This window comes from Zeus faber (assembly GCF_960531495.2).
Source record: "Zeus faber genome assembly, chromosome: 5".
Classification (NCBI taxonomy): domain Eukaryota; kingdom Metazoa; phylum Chordata; class Actinopteri; order Zeiformes; family Zeidae; genus Zeus; species Zeus faber.
The window spans coordinates 28,087,892-28,112,420 of record NC_137192.1 but is presented as its reverse complement, the minus strand read 5'-3'; the positions used below and the strand labels follow the sequence as shown (position 1 = coordinate 28,112,420).

Genomic DNA, 24,529 nt, shown 5'->3' with positions numbered 1-24,529 from the left:
TTTATGCTTTTATTTATTTGTACCATTCGATTCAAGACCAGAGCTCTGTTACTGCCACTGGTTTTTATGCTTGGAACTGCTATCCCCCCCAACCCCAAATCCTCGACAGTATTCCAGTTCATTTTAATACTGGTTATTTCAGAGCCGGAGAACTGGAAACGGCTCCTAGAAAATTCTCAATTCAGCTGCTTGGAGGTTTAAAAACGATAAAATATTACTCTTACGTGGATGACTTGTTTTAAAAAACAATATTGAAATTAGCTACCGTAGCTCAAAAACTTTTGTCTATTTGAGTATTTTAAGGTTATCCAATCAAATGAAGCGAAAAATACTGTACAGAAGAAGCTATGTCCTGTTTTCTACACCTTATTGTGGAGTTTAAACAAATAAACATTCCTTAACATGCTGATTGGTCAGTCAGGTATGTACTAGCGATGAAATATACTCCTCAATTCACCGTATTACACGGTGAGTCGTGTTGAACTACTTGCATAAAAACCCAACTTGCTTTGTGGAGATGTTTTTTTTGTTTTGTTTTCTTGCCACTTTCCTTGTCCTGCTTTGACAGAGCTCTGATCTTTAACTGTTGTCTTCTACAGAGAGCAAAGTTCAATGAAAACTGCACTACTTCATCGAAAGTTTAGTTACCGACATCTCTCAATGCTATTTATCAATGGTTTTGTACCGAGACGTCAGTAGTATTAGAATTACATTTTACTGCAAATGGTTTCAAAAGTATTCTGGAACTCTATTCCCAATTTCAGCACATGTGGAGGGTGGGGAACTGAATGTTGCATAATAGAGCTTTGCCAAGTTCCTGATGAGCTAAGCTTCTGATTGGGCAGTGCGCTTTAGGCTCCGCCCCCCCCCCCCCCCCCCCCTCCAGACTGCACCGTTCTCTGGTCCCCTGGACTCTTTTGTAATTTTAAATGAATGATGCGTCTCAGCTTAGCCCAATAATAAAGCACAGTCTAGAGTAAAAAAAAACAAAAAAAACAAAAAAACATTTTGTCCTGAGTGATGTTTTCTGATGTTGAATCACACTACTCCAATGATGTTCACTCTGGGTAGAACAACTTGTACAATTAGTTTATTTATATTAAAATATTGCATTAAAATAAAAATCATACAATCCAAAAACAAACAGAATACCAACAACAGTGTTACAAAAAAAGAATCTTTAGTATAAAGAATGTCAATACCAAGAATATCTGGTAATCAGCAGATGAAGAAGATCTCCTCCAGGAGCTGGCTCTCCTCCAGGTCCTGGAGCGAGTTCTGGAGGAAAGGCTCCCGGGGGGGCGGCGGGACTCGGCGGGCAGTGGGGGGGCCACCGAGGGCGGGCTTGAGGGCCATGTGCTGCGGCATCGAGCCCATGGGATAGGGCGGCCTGTACCGCTCCGACACGGAGCTGCAGCTGAAGATCTCCAGCAGCTCCGTCAGCGGCGAGTCCAACCTGCGCCACATAGGAGGGGGAGACGGGAGGGCTTAACGCCATGCGTGACTGGAAGGAGCCGCTGATCACCTTTTACTTGTTGAAACACGGAAAAGCCCAAAAAATATTAACAATAAAAAAAAATAATCCTTTCCAAACAAAGCGTAGACAAAAGGTTTTTGGCCGCCGTGTCTCCTGAACCCTAACGAGCGTGTTAACAAGTCAAACCCGGTGGGGGGCCGGGTGGAGCGGCTTGGCTCCTTACAGGTGCAGAGGGTGGGGGGGGGGCACGTTGCCTTCTCCCCTGGAATAGAAATGAGGGAATGTGTGGAGAAATAAATAAACCAAAACGGGGGAGATTAAGCTAATAGAGATTCAATCCCTCAGTCTGGCCGGCTTAATAAATTATTCAGTATATACACAGGCCAACGCCGAGCATTCCAGATACAAAACATGAATTCTTTAAAGCACGCTCCACTGATGTTGCCAACATAATTCTCCGCTCGCTCTAAGCCGAATCGATTTGCATGGGCGCGCCGCGGCTCCCTCCGAGGCCGCGTGCCGTGGCGCGGTGCGTGGCGCAATGAGTGCCGAGCTGCGTGGCGCGATGCCGGCCGTGGCGCGATGCGTGGCGAGCTGCGTGGCGAGCTGCGTGGCGAGCTGCGTGGCGCGATGCCGGCCGTGGTGAGCTGTTGCGTGGCGAGCTGCGTGGCGAGCTGCGTGGCGAGCTGCGTGGTGAGCTGCGTGGCGCGATGCCGGCCGTGGTGAGCTGTTGCGTGGCAAGCTGCGTAGCGAGCTGCGTGGCGAGCTGCGTGGCGAGCTGCGTGGCGAGCTGCGTGGCGCGATGCCGGCCGTGGCGAGCTGCGTGGCGCGGTTGTGTGCTTGTTGGCGTACGGGTGGTCAGGAGAAAGACGTGTTGGTGGGGTTCCACAGATACACCTCCATACATCTCTGCTGCACCGCCGCATCGCACTGTAAACACAACGGCTTTAAGGGGGTGGGGGGGGGCTAAGCGTGGCGTACATCTTCCAACGTTAATTAATGTATGTGCGTCGGGGGCGGGGGCTGCTGAAAACAGACGCGGGGGCTAAAGCAAGAGAATCCGTCTTCCTCATTTGCCGTCCTTCTGCCTGTCAATAACAGTTTGAGTGGAGCGTGTGCACGGGAGGGGGTGGGGGGGTGGAAGGGAGGGCCGCTGGGTGAAGAGAAAAGGAGGCAGGACGGGGGCTGTGGGGGGAGGGTCTTTGGCCGGGCTCCCGCTCTCGAAATGTGAGAATTTGCATTTTTATTTGTTGATTTATTTAACGGACAGGGCTCTCAAACAGCCATCCATCAACGGACGACACGGTGCTAATGAATAATGCATCACTTACCGGCGGTCACAATCTATAACCAGCCGTGTGTGTGTGTGTGTGTGTGTGCGTGTGTGTGTGTGTGTGCGTGTGGCTGGGGCAGCGAAACGCAGGGAGGGTGGTGTAGATAGACGTGGTGCAGGGAGGGTTACGGTAGCACCGACTGCACAGGGACCAGAGACAACGTTCACAGATTTTCAACGAGAACTTTCTCCACGGCCTCAGCTTCCTGCCTGATACCGATACCACCAGAGGGACTGCTGGGTAATCCGTTTGAGGGGGGTAAACACAGCAAGGACAAACACTGTCAGGTACACAACACATTATGTCATTTTTTAAAACGCTCCGTCTTGGTTTGTTCTTTGGGGGGGTTTCGTGTGTGTTTTGCCTCAGAGGGAGAGCCGCCATGTCCGCATTAAGTCAAGGGTGCTGCGTACGAGTTGCCGGGGGGGGGGGGGTGGGGTACTCGAGGGGAACAGCGCACACACACACACACACACACACACACACACACACACACACACACACACACACACACACACACACACACACACACACACACACACACACACACACACACACACACACACACACACACACACACACACCTTCATGCCACACCCAAATTAATAACTTCACTGACTCCTCAACACGACTAATTGAGCTTGAGTGCTGGTGGAAAGGGCTGAAAAAAATAAAATAAAATTAAATAAATAACACAAAATAAATGAACATAGTCAAGTTGGTTTAAAACCCTTGGGAAACACTTGGGAAATGTGGGAAAAAGTTTTGTGTGTCATCTAGTGTGTGTCATCTAGTTGTTATCTCCCAGTTTTACTCCTTAACGCTTGTCACTCCAGGCCTCCAGCAGCAGTACAGGGAGTGTCAGGAGCTGCTGGGGCTTTACCAACAATACCTTTCTCAGCAGCAGCAGAAGCTCAACCAGTCGATCAGCCAGCTTCACAGCGAGGTACGGCAGCGGAGTGTGTGCTGCGGAGTGTGTGTGTGTGTGTGTGTGTGTGTGTGTGTGTGTGTGCAATTATCCTGCTCGCTATCCTCAATTCACTTAATGCAGCGCTGTGTGTTTGGTCTCCCTGAAGCTCCACCCACCTCCACCGTCTTCCCTGCTTTCATTAAAGGAGGCCCGTCTCACCTCGGCACCCCCTTTCATTTGCAGTCCAAACAGTAAGATAAAAAAACCTATAATGGTCGCTGCATATACATCCTGCATGTCAATTTTGCAGTCAATCAATAACAGGCGCCCAATGGTGAGTGGGACGGTGTGTGTGTGTGTGTGGGGGCTGGACCGGCGGGAACTCTCTTATTACTAACTAGCGCAGAATTCATGGAGGGATTAAGGAGGTCGCTCCACGCCGACCCCGGAGCCTGGCTCAGCAAGCTGCACATGCAGATGGAGCAGGTGGGGTTTTGATTGTCATTGGGGGCTCGTTTCCAGGAGATGATCGGGGTCAGCGAACACACCTTGCCTCGTGACGGAATAGGGGGGGGGGGGGGGGGGGGGATAAATAAATAAATAAAATCGATCCGTTTCGCTTTTCGGCTCAGCAGGAGAGGGGCAGCCGGAGGGGTTTGTTTTCAAGCTTGTGGATGGAAATTTGTGTGTGTGTCAATTGTTTGTTTGTTTGTTTCTACGTTTGTCCAGGGAGCGGCACCGATACAAAACACTACGGAGGACGGGGTCAATAAGCCGCAGGTTTGTTTGAGGAAGCAGGTCCCCACCCGACTGCTTGTCGGTCCAGCGAGGGACGATCACCTTCAATTAATTTAAAATGTTAACAGGGTTAATTCTGGCATTACAAAATGAAATTCAATTCAACTCAACGTTCGAGTACTTCTTTAAGCGCTATTTTATTTTTTTCCATTTTTAAGGACGCACGCAAAACGCAAATCAATTTTCAATGGGATCTTTATTAATTTAAATCTAATATAATCTTAGTCTCATTGTCTATTATTTAGGTTAGTATATCTATTATATATTCATATATATACACACAGATCAGCCACAATGTTAAAACCACTGACAGGTGAAGTATATAACATTGATCATCTTGGTTCCAATGGCATCTGTCAAAGGGTGGGATATATATACAGTACACACACACAGTTATATAAATATATATATATACACATACACACACACACATTATTATTATCATACTGTATATATTCTATATGAGGCAGCAAGTGAACAGTCAGTTGTTGAATTTGATGTGTTGAAGCAGCGTAAGGATCTGAGCCACTTTGCCAAGGAGCACATTGTGATGCTGGACGACTGGGTCGGAGCATCTCCAAAACCACAGGTCTTGTGGGGTGTTCCTGGGATGCAGTGGTTAGTACCTACCAAAAGTGGTCCAAGGAAGGACAACCGATGAACCGGCGACAGGGTCACGGACGCCCAAGGCTCATTGATGCTCGTGGGGAGTGAAGTCGAGCCCGCCTGGTTCGATCCCACAGAAGAGCTACTGTAGGTGAAAAAGTGAATGGTGCTATGATAGAAAGGTGTCACAACACACATTGCATCACAGCTTGATGCGTATGGGGGCGCTCAGAGTGTCCATGCTGACCCCTGTCCACCCCTGAAAGCTCCTACAATGGGTACATGAGCATCAGAACTGGACCATGGAGCAATGGAAGAAGGTGGCCTGGTCTGATGAATCATGTTTTCTTCGACATCATGTTGATGGGTGGGGTTAGGGTCAGATCCGACGGAGAATCTGTGGGATGTGCTGGAACAACAAGCCTGATCCAGGGGGGCCCCGTCTCACAACTTCCAGGACTTGAAGGATCTGCTGCAAACGTCTAAGTGCCAGATACCACAGGACACCTTCAGAGGTCTTGTGGAGTACATGCCTCCACGGGTCACAGCTGTTCTGGTGGCATGAGGGGGAGCTACATAATATTAAGCAGGTGGTTTCAATGTTGTGGCTGATTGGATATTAATAATGTCCTTGTCATTACTATTATAAGTGTCTTTTTCCAAGCATGCTGCATTACATTTCCCTGGCATTATCTACGTCCTTAAAGCTATTCTGGAAAGAGATGTATTATGTTACGTTTTAACCAGGGGGAATATCACATAACACAAAAATCACGCTTTTTTCAACAACTTTTCAAGCACTTCAGCAGAAAAGGGGCTATTTTTAAGATATTGCAGCACTTAAATTTGTGAAGGGACAAAATTCAAGCACTTCAAGCACCTCAGGGGCCTAGTAAGAACCCTGTCAGAACACAAAGAGGTAGATTCAGGCATCTCCTTGGCCTCCTTCGCAGAAATTAGTTTTTTCGCAGGCATCTGTCATTTTGAGAGGTTTAAAAGATTCACTTCTCTCTACCCCGCCCCCCCCCCCCCAGATCACACGGTGAAACAGCCTCAAAAACAAAGTTAAAATATCAAGATCTTTCTGTGTGAATAATGCAAGCGCCCATTCCCACGGGACAAACTGAAATGAAATATTTATTGTGCCAACGTGAGCTTGTGTTGCTCGGTGCTTGTTAACCTAAGCAGCACAGTTTGCCGTGGTTTGGTTTGGTCTAGTTTGGGGGTTTCAAGGGTGTGTGTGTGTGTGTGTGCGTGCGTGCATGCGTGTGTGATGGTGTGCTGCTGCATCCTCTATTTGTTTCGAACAGAAAAACAAGAATGAGGCACGAGCATTGGGACCAAATACAACCCCTCCACCTTTTTTTTTTTTTCTTGTCCATTTTCATGCGAGTCACAGAGCACTGGATTCAGTGGAGTTCGGTTAATTGCCCTGAATTTTTTGGGGTGGGGGGGGGCGGGGGGCGGTGACTACCATAGCATTTTAAGAACATCATATTACATTACATTACATTTAGTCATTTAGCAGACGCTTTTATCCAAAGCGACTTACAATTGTTCAAACACCGACGGACGCAGCCATCAGGAGCAATTAGGGGTTAATTGTCTTGCTCAAGGACACTACAGCATGCTTGCAGGAGGAGCCTGGGATCGAACCAGCAACCTTTAGATCACTAGACCACCAGCTCTACCTCCTGAGCTACCATCCCCCCCCATATGATGCAAATTAAATGATACTAAAAAAATAATAATAATAAAGTGTGTGTTTGTGTGGGTGGAGGCAGCTGTCGCAGAGCTGCCTTTTATCAAGGTCCACTGGGGGGAAGCGGACCAGGAATATCTGACTGACACAAGGAATCTAGATTAGCATTCCACTTGTGGCCAAATAACAACAAACAAAATAACCAAAAATATTTGGGGGGAGGGGGGTGACACTCTTTGCAAAGATTTTCTTTTTACAACTGACTTTGCCCGTTTGTGATTTATTTAGATTTTACTTCACAAGCGCACATCGATAGAGGAGTGTCCGCACATAAATGTGTGCGCGGGCACGGCCGCCGCGCGCTGTCACATTAATTACCTTTACAAATAAAAGGGGGCGCCGGGCACTAATGGATTTATTTCCGTTTTCTTGGAGGGCCCCCGGTGCCTTGCTCCCAGTGATTCATTCCTCTCCTCCGCACCCCTCCCCCGTCCTCCATCGCTCTCACCGGTTACGGCTCCATCCATCTCCGGCTGCCCCCGACTCCCCCTTCCCTCCATCTTCCCGCCGTATCAGAGGCTCTTACCCCTCTCCCGCCGTCACGCACGCTCCCACCATCTTTCTCCCTCCCTCTCCCTCTCTCTTTCTCTCTCCTTTTCTGTCTCATTACAGAGAGAGACAGAGAGAGAGTGAGAGAAAGAGAGAGAGAGAGAGAGAGAGAGAGAGAGAGAGAGAACTCGGGTGTGCATCCAGAAGTCTGTTCAATTACACCTGCTGCTCGGTCCCTGCTAGGCCGACTAATGGAACGCAGCGTGTCTCCTGACAGGCCGGCTGCAGCATTAGCTAGCCAAGGAAAAAGCTTCATTTAGCCCCTCACAGTTGAAAAAGTTCGCTGGACCAGTAAAAACGCCTCATTTAACCTCTATCACGCAGCTCGCGTCATGGTTTTTATTTTGAGTTCATCCGTCGGGCTTCGCTGTCCTCAAAGTTTTCTTGATTGTTGGAAGTTTCTCCGCGGCGATAATTATTTCTTATGTCGCGGCAAATCAGAGGGCGGCAAACTTTCAAGGAAAGAAAAGTGGCTGTCGAAAACGAGGGCAAACCCGTATGTTGAGGAATGGATTTCGAATGAAATTCTGGGACTTCCATCTGGGACTTAGTGTCATCCAGCCAACGGAAGCAATGTTATGGATTTCCACTTTAAACTGTCAATAACCCGTGGATCATATTATCTCCAAACAAGCTAAACGTTGTGCTGTTCCGTGTGGATGTGTTACCTTTGCTCGGGGGTTCTGGGTATCACAGGCGGTGACGCAGGCTTGTAGAGGACGGCGGGGCTCTTTACAGGCAATGTGGCCATGTTTCGTCTGGAAGGCTGCGAGATCTCTGCTGGGAGAGAGGGTTTCAACATCGCAAAACAAGAGCACGAGGCCTGAAAGCTACGCAAGCATAACGACATGCTCGGAAGCTCGGACCGGCAGCGTCTCACCAGAACTCCCCCCCGCGTATGCGAGCGCTCAAAGGAGCGCGCAGAGAAACCACACTCTCAGGAGGACGGAGCGCGGTGAGAGCCTTGGGTGGAGCCTTCCGCCGAGCAGCCGGGAAAAAACAGGAGCTCCCAGCTTACCGTGGGTAGCAGCACCATTCTGAAGGGAGCCGGCTGGTGTTTGGGGGAGCCGCTCCACGGCACGCGTCTCTGCGGCGTCATGCCTGCTGTGAAACCACAGAGGAAACACATGAAGAACAACCCAGATATCACCTGTTTGTGTACTATGGTCTGGCTGCCAAACAGATTCTCATTTGCTGGACGGTTGTTGATGTTTTTCCAGATAATCGCTTAGCAATGTCACACGACTGTATCATCAGGATAATCCACTGGTGCTTAAACAGGTATCAGAGGCTTCCATTTAAAACTATTATAAACAAAAATGGAATCATTTTAAGACAGAATTTTGGACGCAAAAATCTCTCTCCTATGAAATAAGGTCTTGCAGGCAGGTATATGTTTAGTGCAGAGGTAGGTATTAGGGAGGAATAGGGTCGGCATCAAGTACACAAAACAGTTTGTTTCGGTTGAATTTCTGACCTTCAACGTAAAATTGAAATCTACATTTACAAATGGAAGTTTAGATAATAATGTAGGTGTGTCTACACACAAAGACAGTGCAGTGCCTCAGGTTGAGAAATCCGAGGAAAAGTAAACTCGGCTGTTGCTAGGTCAGTACTAAAGACACTCTAGGGTCTTTCTAGGGTAATAACGTAAAGTTAACATTGACATTATCTCACAGACAGACAGTCTGTCTGTCTGTCAGACAGAAAGATGGAAAGATATAATAAAAATGATGAAATATTTCATGGAACAAATTGAGTCTAATACAGAAATTAAATATTTCAATAAAATTGTGAGTATTGTGGTATTTAAATTGTTGCATCACGTCCAGACCTTCCAAAGTATCAATATTACAATTTACAAATCGATTCAGTTGGAAATTGAAGTGGCTGTCAGCTGCACCTGGGATGTCCATGGCTGTTGGAAGGGCCTTCAGTTTGTGAAGTGCCGTTTCCGACAATGGAGCCGGTTTGTTGAAACCTGACGGAGTGGGCGAGAGGGAGAACACCAGACGTCAGTGAGACCTGGGTAAACGGGGAAACTCCCATCCGAGTCAAAGACGGTCGTTGAGCGCCTGCCCCCCACCCCACCTGCCCCCGCACCCCACCTGCCGCGGTCGATTCGTGGCGGGCTGAGCTGCTGGCTCTGCCGGACAAGCCGCTCCTCCTGCTCAGCAAGTCGCACCTGCAGCCGCTCCCTCTCCGCCTCCAGCTGCATCTTTTGCAGCAGCAGCCGGTGCCTCTTCTCTTCCCAGTCCTCGTCACCCAGCAGGGGGGCGATTAGGGCGGCCTGAGGGCCCGCCCCCAGGGTCTCCTCGTTGGGGAGCCTGTGTGCAACAAAGCACACCTTGTGTTGGTTTTGTTTGATATTCATCACTTAGTTCATTTCTGAAGTTTAAGCTACTGCTCAAACCAGCTTAACTTTGGGCTGCTTGTATTGCGGTGTATCGATACATTCAGCTCACAGTTCGATAGGACATGTTACAGGGTTCACGGTTCAATACAGTCACAATATTTTTAACAAAACAATCAATGGAAACAATGAGTTATGGCTGAAGAAGATTCCTTCGGCATAAAATGTGCAAAAACAAGTCATTCAAGTAGGACAATTTGAACCATTTGCTCTAGCTTCTTCTAGTCTCTTTTTTATATATTTGTGTCATTATAAATAATGCAAACTCTTCTGAAGTAACTGAGCTGATGGAGTAAGAGTAACTACTTCTACTAAATACTCTGATGAAGCAACTCAATCTCACTGCTGTCCATTTTCATAGAAATCTATGGCTGCTCCTCGCTACTTGCCACTTCACATCAGTCTTGGGTGAACGGGTCAACCTCTGGTTTCAGTTTCTGTTCTATGGTGGCACCAACCATGTGCGATAGGTGATTCTGCCCTCTGGGGATTTGTAAGTATCTAGAGGAAAAATGACTATGTTTCAACAGGACAAGTGAATTTGCCATCCAGACCACCATCTACTCCACCTAACAATTTCAACTAGCATCCCATCTCTAACAATTACAAAACAGTAGTTATTATTGTGCCTGGGACCATGCTGCGTACCTGCTTCGCTGGTTTCCATTCTGTACACAGGGGTCTTCGTCCGTTTTGTGTGGCTTCCTTCTCTGGCTACTGTCCAGGTTGTGACTTCCCCCGGGCCGCCCTCCTCCCTGGACACGGCGCTTCTCACCGCGCCCCTGGACGGGAACGTGCTCGCAGTCACTGGACGAGGAGTCGGGCGGGGTGATGGTGGAGAATGAGGCGCGGTCTCTGTCGGCCTTTCCCTCTCCGGCCCGGCGTTGCATCCGTGACGGGCTAGGGTAGGAGCCACCCGACGTGGAGTGATCCTCTCTGCTGGTAACTTTCCTGCTTCCAGACACCTAGAGAGAGAGAGAAAGACAGAGAGAAGAAAAAAAATGGGACAATGGATGCGCTCAGGCCCATTAGAGCGAGCTTTTAATAAATTTATGAGCATTTCAGCCAGGAACGTGACGCTGCTCAATAACTCCCTCGAGTGCGCCTCCACTGCTATTATTGCAGCATAAATGCAAATCATCCTTTACCACGCTGTAAACTGGACAATGGCCAGAGGATTAAGAGGGCGATTTTCATTTGAGCACGACCGGCAAGCGAGCCTGAGTTAGGGACTCTTTACGATAAACATAAGGAGGAAAGCCACTCGTACATTCAAGAGAAGCCACTGTGACTAATTCTCTCAGGGTCGGAGAGCAGCCAAACACGCATTACTCAGACACGTGGCGGGACGACGGGGGTGATCGAGCCATCTATCCTAACGAGGCCTGGCCCACTGAGGCCTCCCTGCTCCCGTCCCCTGGAGAAACAGAGAGAGGGGTTTGGGGTTTAAGCAGTCAGAGCAGGCCGCTGGACTGGAGTCCAGTTTATATTCGTGTTTATAGTCGAGGCGATTTGCGCGGCGGTGAGAAAATGTGTTTTTCCTGCGGCTCAGCAGGGAGCGTATTGTAACGGATGGTAAACAGGGCTGTTGTTTGAAAATGTGAAAATTGCTCACTAGGGTGCACAGACGCATGCATATTAATGCTCTCTCCGCCCTCTACGTGATAAACACGAACAACTGAAGTCAGTGACAGTCATTCAAGTTCTCACACACACACACACACACACACACACACACACACACACACACACACACACACACACACACACACACACACACACACACACACACACACACACACACACACACACACACACACACACACACACACACACACAGCCGTACCTCGCTGTGAAGCTGGCTGATCGACTGGTTGAGCTTCTGCTGCTGCTGAGAAAGGTATTGTTGGTAAAGCCCCAGCAGCTCCTGACACTCCCTGTACTGCTGCTGGAGGCCTGGAGTGACAAGCGTTAAGGAGTAAAACTGGGAGACAACAACTAGATGACACACAAAACTTTTTCCCACATGAAAAAAAGAGGATATTCTGAGATTTCATTTCAGATGGAGCAGAGTAGCTTTGTTTTCAAGTATTGAAATGTTGTTATACAATAACAACATGCTCACGGTACAAATGCTTAAAGAACCATCTATCATGTTTAAAACCGGGAATCACAGGAGTGTACGGTAACACACATGCACTTTTTATCATGTAAAGCAATACCACCCTTTAAATGCTGAAAGTCCAACCTAACAAAAGTTTTCACCTGTAAACATTTGAATTCCATTGGAAAAGGTGGAAGCGCCTTGCTTTAACAAACAGAAAATAAGGCTAAATGAACTAACTTCAACAAAATTATATCATAGTTGTCAGCTGGACATTCATTTTGATCTGAGCTGTGGTCCACATTATGTGTAAAGCAAGCAATGAATGGGTTATATCAACTAAAAACCATGCCTATATCACTTTAACAGTTTAGAGAAATAAAAAAGTGACTTAGTGACATGAAGGCAGCATGTTCAAAAGACACTGTTAATCTCTGTTCTCATAAATTACAGAAAGAAACCACTGAGACCAGGCTGACAAATTAGAATTCACTCCTCGTGTCTGCTATAAACTGCACGTCAGCCGAGTAATACAGAGAGAGAAGCAAAGTAGAAAGCAGAGAGCGAAAAAGCCGCCAACAAAATCAAAGTTGTTGTTGTGGCACGAAGCTTTCGCCATCTGGGTCGAGCCAAGCTGCGTGGAGCTGGGCCGGGCAGCGCCGTGCCAGGCAGCCTGCCAGACACAGAGCTGGCAGACAGGAGAAAACTAATCTGGAGCCGAACCACCGCTGCGCCTCGGGAGCCCACTAATGACAGTGGCAGAGCCGCACCACACCAACACATACACCGATAATAACCACAAGAATAGAAATCTGAGACACACATAAGTTCAATGAAACAACTCACAAACACACACACGCTCTCCCGACACCTTTTCTCCCACCAGTAATGAAACAGCCCACACACACACACACACACACACACACACACACACACACACACACACACACACACACACACACACACACACACACACACACACACACACACAGCTGACCATAAAGTGTGTTCCTGCGGACCATATCTTTTTACGATGTTAGCCTTGCTCTCCCAGCTGATAAGAATTTCCAACATTGCTTTACAAAAAAAAATAAAAAATAAAAAAGGAGGGCGGAGGGGGAGTCCATTTTAAGGGCAGATCAAAGTTCAAAGTACAGCTTTATTGATGGAACAGCGCGACGCTCCATAAGAAAACACTTTGGTGCCAGTTGACTTCAATCAGGTTTCGGAAATGAAACAGGGAGGCTGAGAAGGAGAGTGTGGATGGGCTTGAATTTAAAGACTGACAATGACAACTGCAGCGCAGCAGCTTTCATAAACATGGGTGGGTGGGGGGTGCACTTTGATTGAAACCTCCATCTTGCTGAGACACGTCTACCGCTACACTGATAAGTGTCGGCGGGAGTAGTTCTATATAAAAGAGGAAGGACATCACAAGGACGTTGCATGGTGTAAACCCGTGCTACCACTTCTATTTATGCAGAATGAAGGAGCGTTGCGGGGGAGATACTGGATTACGTTCCTATTACTACAGCTCGTCTGCCACCAAGATACTGTCTGTTGCGAAGAAACAGCCGCCGCGCCTCATCATTACTGCGGTTCATATCCAAAACAAGCAGGACTTCCAGGAGACACGAATGTGCAAGGTATGGCAGTGAAATTAACTGGGGAAGACAAGACTAATAAAAATAAAAATAAAAATTGGGTGCAGTGTGATGTCTGCCACTGGCTGAGCTGTCCAGGTGCACAAAGTCCGTCTGCGCTGCCAACAGGATTGCAGCACCGCAGCATCCCAGCGCCGTGGACCAAGGTAACGGGCAAATGTGTTGACGGGCTGACGCGGTCCCTGGACAGCGAGCGCAAGGTAATCTGGACCGAGTGGAGCAACACTGATAAGATTCCACCTCTCCGCTACGCTAAACATGCTTCTTCCCAAGCCTTGGAGGCCAGCCAATCGGGGCAAAGCACTCGGCGAGCCCCGAGCTTACATCACAGCGGCAAAGCACGAGCGTTGACTTACACACCTCCATGCACGCGCACGGGCACACGCACGCCCACACACACACACACACCTCCAAAAATACACAGAATCAAGGGCTTGTACTGAAGAGGCTCCAGACAGGGCCTGTCAAAATGATTCACTCCCTCTGTCAGGCCAAGACCCAAATGAAATAATGAAATCTACCTCAAGGTGGAACAAATTTGCACAGGAGGGGGGAAATATTTGAAAGCCTGCTTTAGCACACTGTGCCAAGCCAACTGAGCCTGAGCAGGAACCAGAGAGAAAGGTGAATGGAGAGCCGGTGTGAATGTGTGCGTCCGTATGCGTGGCAGCCATGATGGGTAAAGTGATGAAAGAGGAGTTGGACTTAATATTGAGGAGGACGTGGTCATTTACAAAAGTAAATGACAATCTGATTCTGACCAAAGATTGATTTAAACAAGGATTCAATTGCCCCAACTCAAAGTAAAATAAATGTTGCTAAAATAAATTTCAATATTTGGTGAGCCCAGGAAGCAGCAGTTGTGATGTCAACAGTTATCACTGGTGAATAATCTAATTAACAAGAGTCAGCCAAGGGACTTTAGAAATGGGATTAAAATCTTTCAAAAAAAAAGTTCTAATTTTGGTCTACTGAGCCTAAAACTGGAAAGTAAAAAAAGGACTTTATACAGAACAGGGGATAATATTGTTGTTCCATCAGCTAAAAAATGAGTAAAAAGGGAATGTATTTGTTGTACGCAGGTGTTAGCGATATTCTTATGGTCTTACCCCTACCTCTGATCCAACAACCCTGCAAAGCTTCCAAAAAATAAATTACTTCCAAGTTCATTTGAACCAAATCAATGTCATTAGCCATCGCCGCAACGGTGGTTTGAAAGGTCTGGATATCGTGGCCGTGTTCACCTCCATACAAGCCTAAGTGCCTTACAGCACAAAAGAAATTGCTTCTCTTTAAAGTCCAACATAACATCCTGAATGCCAGGCAGCTTCAAAATGTCACCCAACACACAAAACATCTCAAGTATTTCCCCTCCCATCGCAGGCGGCTTGGGGCTAAAATCCAAGCCGGCATCCTCACTACCTCTGATAACCCTGAACCTTTGTTGGATAAGATAAGTCGGCAGCTAATGGAATCAGAACAGACAGGATCCTCCTTCCGTACGTTTACCTTTGGTGTCTCCTCAACCTTTCACGGAGGTGCTGGAACCTTCTGCCTGACAAGACGAGCTTCCATGACGCACGTTGCGCATCTTTAAAAAGACGTTTATTCCCCTGTGGCGTTCTGATCTAAATGCTTTTTTTCCCCCCTCCCTCTCTTCGGGGTACGTGCAGATATCAGCAAATTAAATTTAAGACTTTAAGACCCTTTAATGCTAGTTTTTAAGCTAAATTTATGACCAATTATGTATCATAAGAATACACACAATAATCCTCTACATTGAATATGTACTATAATGAGCAAAATAAAAATAGTGGCGGAGTAGCTTGTTTTATGCTCATTGTGGTGCAAAGAATGTTAAAATCTAATTAGTTCTAAGCCAAAAATGCAATAAAATTGTGTATATTTTGACCCCCCCCAAGGGACTGGTAAAATCCTCCATGTCGCTATTATAAACAAACACATGTATTCACATTTAGTTTTTTTATTATAAGCAAACAATTTAATACCCTTTTAAATCAAATTACAGCCTGTTAACACAATTTGAGGCCTTCATTTTTGCTGGGTGATTTAATACTCTTTCAGACTTTTTAAATGACCTGCAGATACCTTGGCTTTTTTTAATAGAGTTTAGAAGTTTGGTGTAAATGCCAAGTCTCCGAGCCAAAGTGCCTTTAATTGAGTTGTGCTTTCCTAATTTTCCCCGCTGCCGTTGCCAATAGTGCAATTACCAGCCGGGTCAATTACTCTTCATATTTTGCAGTTTTTTTCCCCGACCTACACTGACTGCTGGCCATGTTCCGGTTTGACCTGCGTGAAGTCGTTAACAGGGCAGAAGGTAAATTGCCTGGAGAAGGAAAGAAAGCTAAACGACAACAATTCCATGCACTGAATGCGATACATGTGGTGAAATGGTCATTTCTAGCTCAGGAGGTAGAGCTGGTCATCTAGTAATCTAAAGGTTGCTGGTTCGATCCCAGGCTCTTCCTGCTAGCACGCTGTAGTGTCCTTGAGCAAGACACTTAACCCCTCATTGCTCCTGATGGCTGCGTCCGTCGGTGTTTGAATAATTCTAAGTCGCTTTGGATAAAAGCGTCTGCTAAATGTAATGTAATTCTACACCAAAGCACACAAAAAATATGTGACGTCAGAAGTTGTTTTCTCTTTTTCCTGTGGCGCCACCAAACCAATACCCCACAAATCCATAGAGAAGCAGAGAACAGCTTAAGCAGACATGTTGAGGGAGAAATTCAAATAAAGCTGCCCAAGTTCTCCATCTTCTGAAGCCAAAGGGCTGGAACGTCTCACCTTAGTCAACAGTGCCCTCCGCAGGCTGGTCTGAGGACAGGCTCAGAGGGCCAGGCCTCTGCAAACACACCTATGTGTACCTGACTACAAATTTAAATATCCCCTGTTTAACGTTAAATGGTGAGCAAAGTTGAATGGAACGTCGCAGCAGTATCATGAGGCACTGCCCACAAAAATGTATTCTGAGAACAAAACTGAAAAGGAGAAATTGTGTAATGTGTATTGTGCTCAAAATTCAAATACAGTCGCATACTATTATGCTGTAAAAAGAAACGGCAATATCATGGTGATATTTCGGCCACATCGCCCCACCCAAAATGAAACGGGAAGTCACCCTGGCTAAAAATGCACTGTCAACATTTTTTTTTTTTTTTTTAAACCCACACGGTGCGCTCTTGTTGTGTGGGTTCATTCATTATGCAGAGGATACTCCCCCTCTCCTGTATGATGAGCAGATTTCGTTGCTCCAGCTGCTGGATGTTGCGTTCAAATGTTTCCTGCTCGTCCCTCAGACGCTGGACCGACTCCTCTTTCTCCTCACTCACTCTACCAAAACAAATCACAGACAGAGGTGTTGGAGGAGGCCTTTCCATGGAAGAAACATTAATAAAAAAACAACAACATTGTTATCATATAAAAGGCAGATATTGTCCATTTTTACACATGGTCAAAATTCCACTTCCCGTCAATACTCCAACACTGACCGACTTGAACGAGTGTTAGCGTAGTTAAGCACCTTACCTGGCAAGCTCTTCGATGAGGTTAGCAATGCGCTGTTTGTCCTCTGGGCACAGGTCCTTCAAAGACGCCTGGCTTTTAGTTGTTTTGCTCTCGGAGATTTTCTTGGAGAAGACGACGGTAAAGCAGATTTCAAAAATACCGATCGACGGCTTCATCAGTCCTGCCCCACACATTTTTCAATGTAGACACAACAAATGCTCAAAACCATCGAGAGGGTATACAGGGTTCATTCTGGCTTTACAAAAAGTAATTCAAGGACTTTCAAGTACTTTTTTTAAGGACAATCTTTTCTTCAAAACCAATAGAATCCATTTTCAATGTGATGTTTATTCATTAAAATATAATCTTAGTCTCATTGTTTATTATTTATATTAGTATATATATTATTAATCCCATTGTCATCTAGTATTACGTGTCAATTTCCAACCATGCTGGATTCAATTTAAACTTCCCTGGCATCATCCATGTCGTAATAGCGGTTTGTTGGACATTTTCAGTTGTGGTGTTTTTTTTTTGTTTTTTTTTCAAGGACTTTTCAAGCACTCCAGCACAAAGGGGACTATTTTCAAGATATGCCAGTACTTCCATTTCTGAGGACAAAATTCAAGCACCTCAAGGACTTGGTAGTAACCCCCGGTTATACCTGTGGCACGTTACAGGTGGCGGAGGTGTAATCCATGGCTCGGGTAGCATTTGGGTAGAGGAGCTCTCTTCCAGCGGTATAATGGCGAGGAGGACCGCACTGCAGCTCGGCCTGCGTCACCCCACCCTTGCTGGGCGGAGCCTTGGTGCTTCTGAACCGTTTGCTCTCTATCCGCCTCTCGCTTGCACTGCTGGAGCTGCCCGTTCCGCACCTAAAATGGGCCTGGAGCCGTTTTTCTCTGCCCGACCCTGGAAGAGATTGTGGGGAGGGTGAGCAGGGCGACGACGGCGGACGAGCCGCGGGTGGAACTGAAGTGGTGAAGCTGTGTGTGAGGGAACAGCAGTAAGACAACGTGACGAACCGACATCACGCTGTGAGACTCACCCGGAGCGAACGCCATGGGCTGCTCTTCGTCGGATGCTGCGTGAAGAGCTCAAAGAAAACATGGAAAACTGTGGGATCATACCACTTCACTGTAGTCAAAACCGGACATCACAATATTTCTTGACAAGCTCAATATGAATAATGTGACAAAACTTTTTTTTTTTTTGGTGATGACTTGCTATTTTCATTGGAAATGTAATTTCTTGTTCCGCCACATTACAAACGGCGATCAATTATATTTCCAATATTTTGGCAATAATAACAGTAATGTGGATGCTGTGCATATAGCTCGTGGTTGCATCTCAAATATAGAAACTGGGTATTACAACTATAGTTATGTAGTTCAGAAAACCGCATTACTTTACTGCAAAACGACATCACTGAACAACATGACTCCAAGCCAAAGCCCCAGACGTCACAGGCGTCGTGACCCGGCCCGAGCTCCCCGTTTGGGGAAAGAAGTTTACCGCTCGTACGGCCACGTGACCCAGCGCCCACCATGACTCGTATCTCTAGCCAACGTCACATACCTGTACGGTAGAAATTAACTTATTGTTAATGGAGATCCAACAACACAAAAGGATACCACCGTTTATCCAAAAAATGCCGGACGCCCGCCTCCCTGTTTGCGCCGCCGCCATATTGAAACAACCGCCACTCCCAGGGAGCCAAGCGTTGCGAAGGGATTCTATTCCCGCCTCTTTTGATGACGCACCGTGCTCCTATTGGTTGTCACCTTCAACGAACCTCTTTTGGTTGAACTACAATTCGCAGATGTCCGTGTTGTCGCTGACGTCCCTTTTTGGTGACGCATCGTGACCCTATTGGTCGTTCTTGAAAACGACTCGTTCATTGAACTACAACTCCCACATCTCGGCTCGTCGTCGGACTTCTGCGGCTCCGAACGCGCTCCGAATGGCCGACGCACCGAGGCTGCGCCGTCTTCTTGCGCCTCGCAGTCTTTAATAAATGGAGGAAACGAAAGACGACTCGCCTTTTAAATGTGTTGCCGAAAGGCTCACACTCGGTATTACCCGAATACTCGGTGTGTAGCTGTTCCTTCTGACGGGGACGCTCTTAATGGCAACTAGCGAAAAGGCTGCTGTTATACGGTGTCCGTCGGGGTGGAACCCGAAACATTCTGATGTGTTGTCATTGTTTACGCTTCGCGATATGATCACTTACTTTAATTTCATTTGATACCATTTCATATCATTTAACAGAGAGCATGCCGGGTGTGGCCGACGTGCGGTTTGTGGAGAGGGAGCCCGCAGAGAAGAGGTGCCTGTTGTCATGGGAACAGGTGATAAACAACGACAACACATCAGAGATCCTGCTGCGGTTTAATCCTCGCGTGCGTGATCCCCCAAATCTCTAAAATGTGCTCGTCCCCCCCCGTAGAAAAACACCTGTATTCTGCCAGAAGACCTGCGGGATTTCTACTTGACGACCGATGGGTTCACACTCACATGGAGCGTCAAGCTGGATAGTAAGTGTCATCGCCATGTGTGACTCGGCTGTTTTTTTACTTTTACTGATAGGATCAGTGATATTTATCTCAAAACCTCGTTCATGCCTGCATGCCGGGATCCGTTTTTCCAAAAGTCTAGCATGTGTCAGAATTGAAATGCATCCCGGTGCATTCCCATATAAAAGGAAATTGCGTTGGTACCGGTTGGTCCATTGTAGTGCAGATATAGATAAAGAAAATATATTATCATAAACCAAATATACAGAAATAAACTTAATATGTTGGATAAACTAAAATGTTGTGATTGGTTGGTTGCTAGTGTTGGTTGGTACGGGTGGTATGAATATAAATATAGACGGGATATTTCTGTACAGGATGATAAATGTATACCATCATTTTACAATGGTATTACTGAATTATTACAATGATAGTATTGTCTATGACCTTGTTGTTGTGACATGAGCATTTTTCTCTGTGTGTGTGTGTGTGTGTGTGTGTGCGTGTGTCACAGACGAGTGTGTGCCTGTCGGCTGCATGGTGATAAACAGCGTGGCCAGGCTTCGCCCGCTGCTTCCTCCAATATCACTCTTCTCTCTTCCCAATGCACCCACACTTGCTGACCTGGATTGGGAGAGGAACAGCACAGAAAGTGGTAAAAGTGTACTCCACTGGTTCAGTACAGTTTTGGGGATCATTACATTTTTTCACACGATTCCTTAACTTTGATATTGGTTTCTAAAGGTTACTATTTAGCTCATTTTCATTTGAATACCAGGAATATGGAATTAAACAACATACTCCAAACCCATGTCTAGCTTTTACCAAATCCCTTTCAATAAAAATAGAATTGTGTACTCTCACTGTGACCTAAGTGAAAAACAAAACATAGGTATGAAAAAATATCATACACACACATCTTATCTCTCCGGCAGGGTCAGAAGTCTGTCCTGCCGTGCCCCATTTTGATGCTCAGAGCCGGATTTTCGAGCTGGATTCCTGCGGGGGGAATGGCAAAGTGTGCCTGGTCTACAGAAACTGCAGCCAAGGTGTTCTGCAGACACCCGTCCTTTCAACTTTCAGAATATAAAGTCATTATCACTTCTCTTGCGTTGATTGATCGAAGCCAAATGTTCGTCTTTTTGCAGGCGTTGTGGCCCAGCAAAGCGACATCTGGTTTCTGGACCGCTCACTTTACTGGCACTACCTGACGCCTACCTTCACCTCCTACTACCGGCTGATGATCACCCACCTGGGCCTTCCTGAGTGGCAGTACGCCTTCACCCCATACGGTCCCAGTCCCCAAGCCAAGGTAGGCACTGGCCCGGGGAGCAACCACCAGGCAGTTTGCTTCGGTTTTGGTGCTCCTTGGTTTTTATCTCCTCCTTCAGGGTAGTCGACATTATATTTATTATGCATCGCCACATGAAAAAAATGGAATATCTGAAGTTCTATAAAACTGATTTATTTAATTTATTCTCTGTTAGGGTTAGATGAATGAATGAATGTATAGATAGATGTATAGATAGATAGCTAGATAGATAGATATGTAGAAAAATAGACAGACATACAGACAGACAGACAGGCAGGCAGACAGACAGAAAAATAGACATAGACAGACAGACTGCTACATAGATAGATAGATAGATAGATAGATAGATAGATATAGAAAAATAATACAGTAGGTGATATTCAAACAATAGAATAAAAATATAGAAATATAAAAATGTCACTATGTGGGGAACAGTGAAATATACAATAAAAAATGACAGGATAATGGAAAAAAAAGCTGAACATTTTTAAGCAGTTTAACCTGAAAAATTAACTGCTACTCAATGAAACAAAAATATGGCAGGATGCATGTGTTGGAAGAAAATCTTGAAAATCTATCAAACGAATGAACGAATAACTGATAGTCGATACGAGAAATTGCAACAAAGCAACGCCAAAACCACGAGACAAGAATAACCAATGGCCAGACAACACAGATTATTTTAACAGAGTGAAGGAATGAAACTTTTTTTTATTAATGTCTTCATTTAACCTTTATTTAGACAGGTGATGTCATTGAGACACAGGGTCTCATTCTCAAGTAAGACCTGGTCAAAACAACAGCAGCAGTAATACAAAGTTAGACAGACAGGACTTTCAATACGAAGACAAAATACAGCAGGAATCATCAAAGTGATAAATGCCAGAGTGGTCATCCAATTCAGCTAACCCCCAGGGACGCTTTCTCCATACTTCTTAAAAAGTATTTTAAAATCTCCGAAGGGGAATCTTGCAGGCCAGCTTGGGTTCCTGCTGCAGCGTGTTCCAGGGTGAGGGGGTGGAGCAGGAGATGGTCCCCCCCGGACAGAGGGGACGGCGAGAGTGATGAAGCCTTGAGAGCAAAGGCGACCGCAGCACCGTTCGAGTGACATTTTAAATGTAGATTTGAATGAAGATAAATATAAATGAAGATACATATAAATGAAGGGACACCGGTGCCAAGATCTGCGCACGGATCATGAATACAGAGTACAACGGTGTGTGAGGGGTTGACCATCGGTTATGAACCTCTGAGCCCCGTGATAGACAGCGTACAGCAGATGGAGGGAGTGAGGCTCCATGTACGAGACGTCCCCATAGTCCAGGAGAGGCAAGGGAGTGGCAGCAAACTAAATAACGTGGTAAGACAGATCATGTGAGGACCTTCAAAACAACAACCTTGACTTGTAACCTGTTCTTACTTAACAGTAAGTCAACACTGTATTAACAGCTTACAGCGATTTGACTATTTTATTTTTAATTTTATTTATTTTTTATTCAATTTTATTGTATTATTTATAGTCTCCCTCACCAAAACAAATTCCTAATAAACCGGAGCAACGGCTGGGAGAGCGTCGGGGTGCAGCGCAAGGCGGAGGCCCTCAACTACATCAAGAGAGGCTATGAGAAACAGCTGATGTACCGCTTACCGGGTGACGCCGCCTACCCCCCCTACAGGAAGGAGGGTGCGAGTACATGGATCACGGCCTACGTGGTGAAGGTTTTCTCCATGGCTCAATCTCTCATCGCCGTGGACAAGCAGCAGGTGTGCGACCCCCTGCTCTACCTGCTGAAGAACAAGCACAACCCATCTGCGAGCTTCAGGGAGGACAACCCAGTGTACAGCACCACCATGACGGGCGGGCTCCACGGCCGAGAAGCCGAGACCACCCTGACAGCGTTCGTCCTCATCGCGCTGGCCGAAGCCAGGCGGGCGGGGATCCAGTGTAGCGGGAGGCGCAGACGGCGGTCCGTAGGACGACCGGCCACCTGAAGAGGCAGCTCATGCTCCCGCTGAGGAGGCCGTACAGCGTGGCCATCTCCTCCTACGCTCTGGCTCTGCTGGGGGGGAGAGATACTTTGATCCCGTGCGTCCGCTCCTCAAAGCCGCTGCTCCAGGTACCCACAATCCCCGGTGACCCCACTCCCTCACCGGGCTACGCTGGTACCGGCTTCCGTGCCGGAGCCCAGTCAATACTTTTTTTCCTTTCTTTTTTTTTTTTTTTTTTTTTTAAACCGCTTATACTAAATAATTATAGAACCCAGATCATGATTGTGGCGCCTCCCCTTGCGGCTGCCTGCGCGAGCACCTTGTGTCGATTACGCACATTTTGGTATTTTTAGAGCTTATAGAGCTTATTGTGCATAATCACCGGGTGTCATGACATTTCACTGCATATATGTATGACCGTATGTATATTTATGTGACAAATAATCTCTTGAACTTGAACTGTTTGCAAAAGTCCAGAGGGAATACATTTATTCGGGTTCTGATTTTGAATGAGCTCAACAAAACCGGCAGTGTCATCCGAGCGTGGCGAAAGTCGTTCCTCTATTGTTGGAGACAATCTCCCCAAAAAGGAAGACCATCGAGAGCTAGTTCTATCGGAAATATAAAACGTCAGTTTGAATATAAAGCTGTGGAGATCTGTATTCAGGGAAGTGAGAACAGATGTTGCACAAGGGCGATCAGCACTATTCCACAATACTACCCATGGCAGTGTTCCCATTGCACAGAGGAGCCCAGTTTTCTCATGAAGCTAATCAAGTATCTTTGGCAAAAATATATATTTTTGTATACATACACATACAATATCTCAGTATGAAAAATAGAAAAAAGGTTTGGTACGGCACTTTTCTTTAAGGATTGAATATTGGCAGCTTGTCTCCGTGTTCCACACAGCTGTATCATGTTGCCTCAGGTGCTTAGCGTCGCGTCTTCCCTTGTGCTCCTCCACAGCAGTGGGGTTCGCTGTACCAGCCGCTGACCTTTCACTGCGAGCCCAGCTCCACTGACCCCGTGGGGGAGGCCCCCATCAACACGCTGGACCCCACCAAGGCCTTCAAGGGAAGATCGAAAGTGGCGACGCCCAAGAAGAAGCCGCCCACGCCGAGCAGCGCAGGAGGCAGCGCCGCCAAGGGCCCGGGCGGCGGCGCCAAACACGCCACGACGAGACGGTGAAGGGGGGTGGCCGAGGAAATAAGCACGGGGCCAAAAGTGTCTCCGAAGAGAAAGTGGTGATGCTGCTGCTGCTGTGGGTGACTCACGGTCCATACCGTGAGGACGAGGAGGAGGTCCGTCTCACGACTCCAGGTTTTCAACCGGTCCTTGAAACACTGACTTATTTCTTGTTGAACCACAAAACGCTGAGTTGCTGTAGATTGAGGTTGCTGGAAATAGCTCAAGCCTGTTCTGGTGGAAAGCGTTTCCTCCAGTAAGAGCCACCTGTCCTGTTTACCTGTTGTGTTACCTCTGTTTACGGCACTGGGTTCTTTGACTTCATTTTAATTGTAGTATTTCTACAGCACACAGGCTTTTCTTTATTTGTCTTGGTGTG

At 46.7% G+C, this 24,529-nt stretch overlaps 3 protein-coding genes across 4 annotated transcripts; 2 read left to right on the top strand and 1 right to left on the bottom strand.

The window, feature by feature from the left end:
* Positions 1-1,218: 1,218 nt before the first annotated feature.
* kiaa1328 (KIAA1328 ortholog) lies at positions 1,219-18,047 on the bottom strand (the record flags this gene model as incomplete). The annotated part of the gene is made up of 10 exons (XM_080001101.1): positions 17,810-18,047; positions 17,167-17,267; positions 16,856-16,971; positions 11,696-11,805; positions 10,498-10,814; positions 9,545-9,763; positions 9,340-9,417; positions 8,455-8,537; positions 8,105-8,213; positions 1,219-1,456 (listed from the first exon to the last, which is right to left on the bottom strand). Exons 1-10 carry the CDS (start codon positions 17,843-17,845, stop codon positions 1,219-1,221), a joined length of 1,407 nt encoding a protein of 468 aa, XP_079857227.1. The 5' UTR covers positions 17,846-18,047.
* A 1,037-nt stretch (positions 18,048-19,084) lies between these two features.
* Positions 19,085-24,415, top strand: tpgs2 (tubulin polyglutamylase complex subunit 2). Of its 2 annotated transcripts, none has more exons than XM_080000842.1 (7): positions 19,085-19,220; positions 19,417-19,496; positions 19,595-19,682; positions 20,176-20,316; positions 20,597-20,710; positions 20,810-20,973; positions 23,932-24,415. In XM_080000842.1, the coding sequence occupies exons 1-7, from the start codon at positions 19,163-19,165 to the stop codon at positions 24,151-24,153; spliced, it is 867 nt and encodes a 288-aa protein (XP_079856968.1). In that variant the 5' UTR covers positions 19,085-19,162; the 3' UTR covers positions 24,154-24,415. The 2 variants fall into 2 exon arrangements, with proteins under 2 accessions (XP_079856968.1, XP_079856967.1); XM_080000841.1 differs by having other exon boundaries at positions 19,099-19,238.
* LOC307230444 (complement C3 alpha chain-like) lies at positions 21,387-24,068 on the top strand. Its single transcript, XM_080000843.1, has 2 exons — positions 21,387-22,347; positions 22,494-24,068. Exons 1-2 carry the CDS (start codon positions 22,253-22,255, stop codon positions 22,963-22,965), a joined length of 567 nt encoding a protein of 188 aa, XP_079856969.1. The 5' UTR covers positions 21,387-22,252; the 3' UTR covers positions 22,966-24,068.
* Positions 24,416-24,529: the final 114 nt, after the last annotated feature.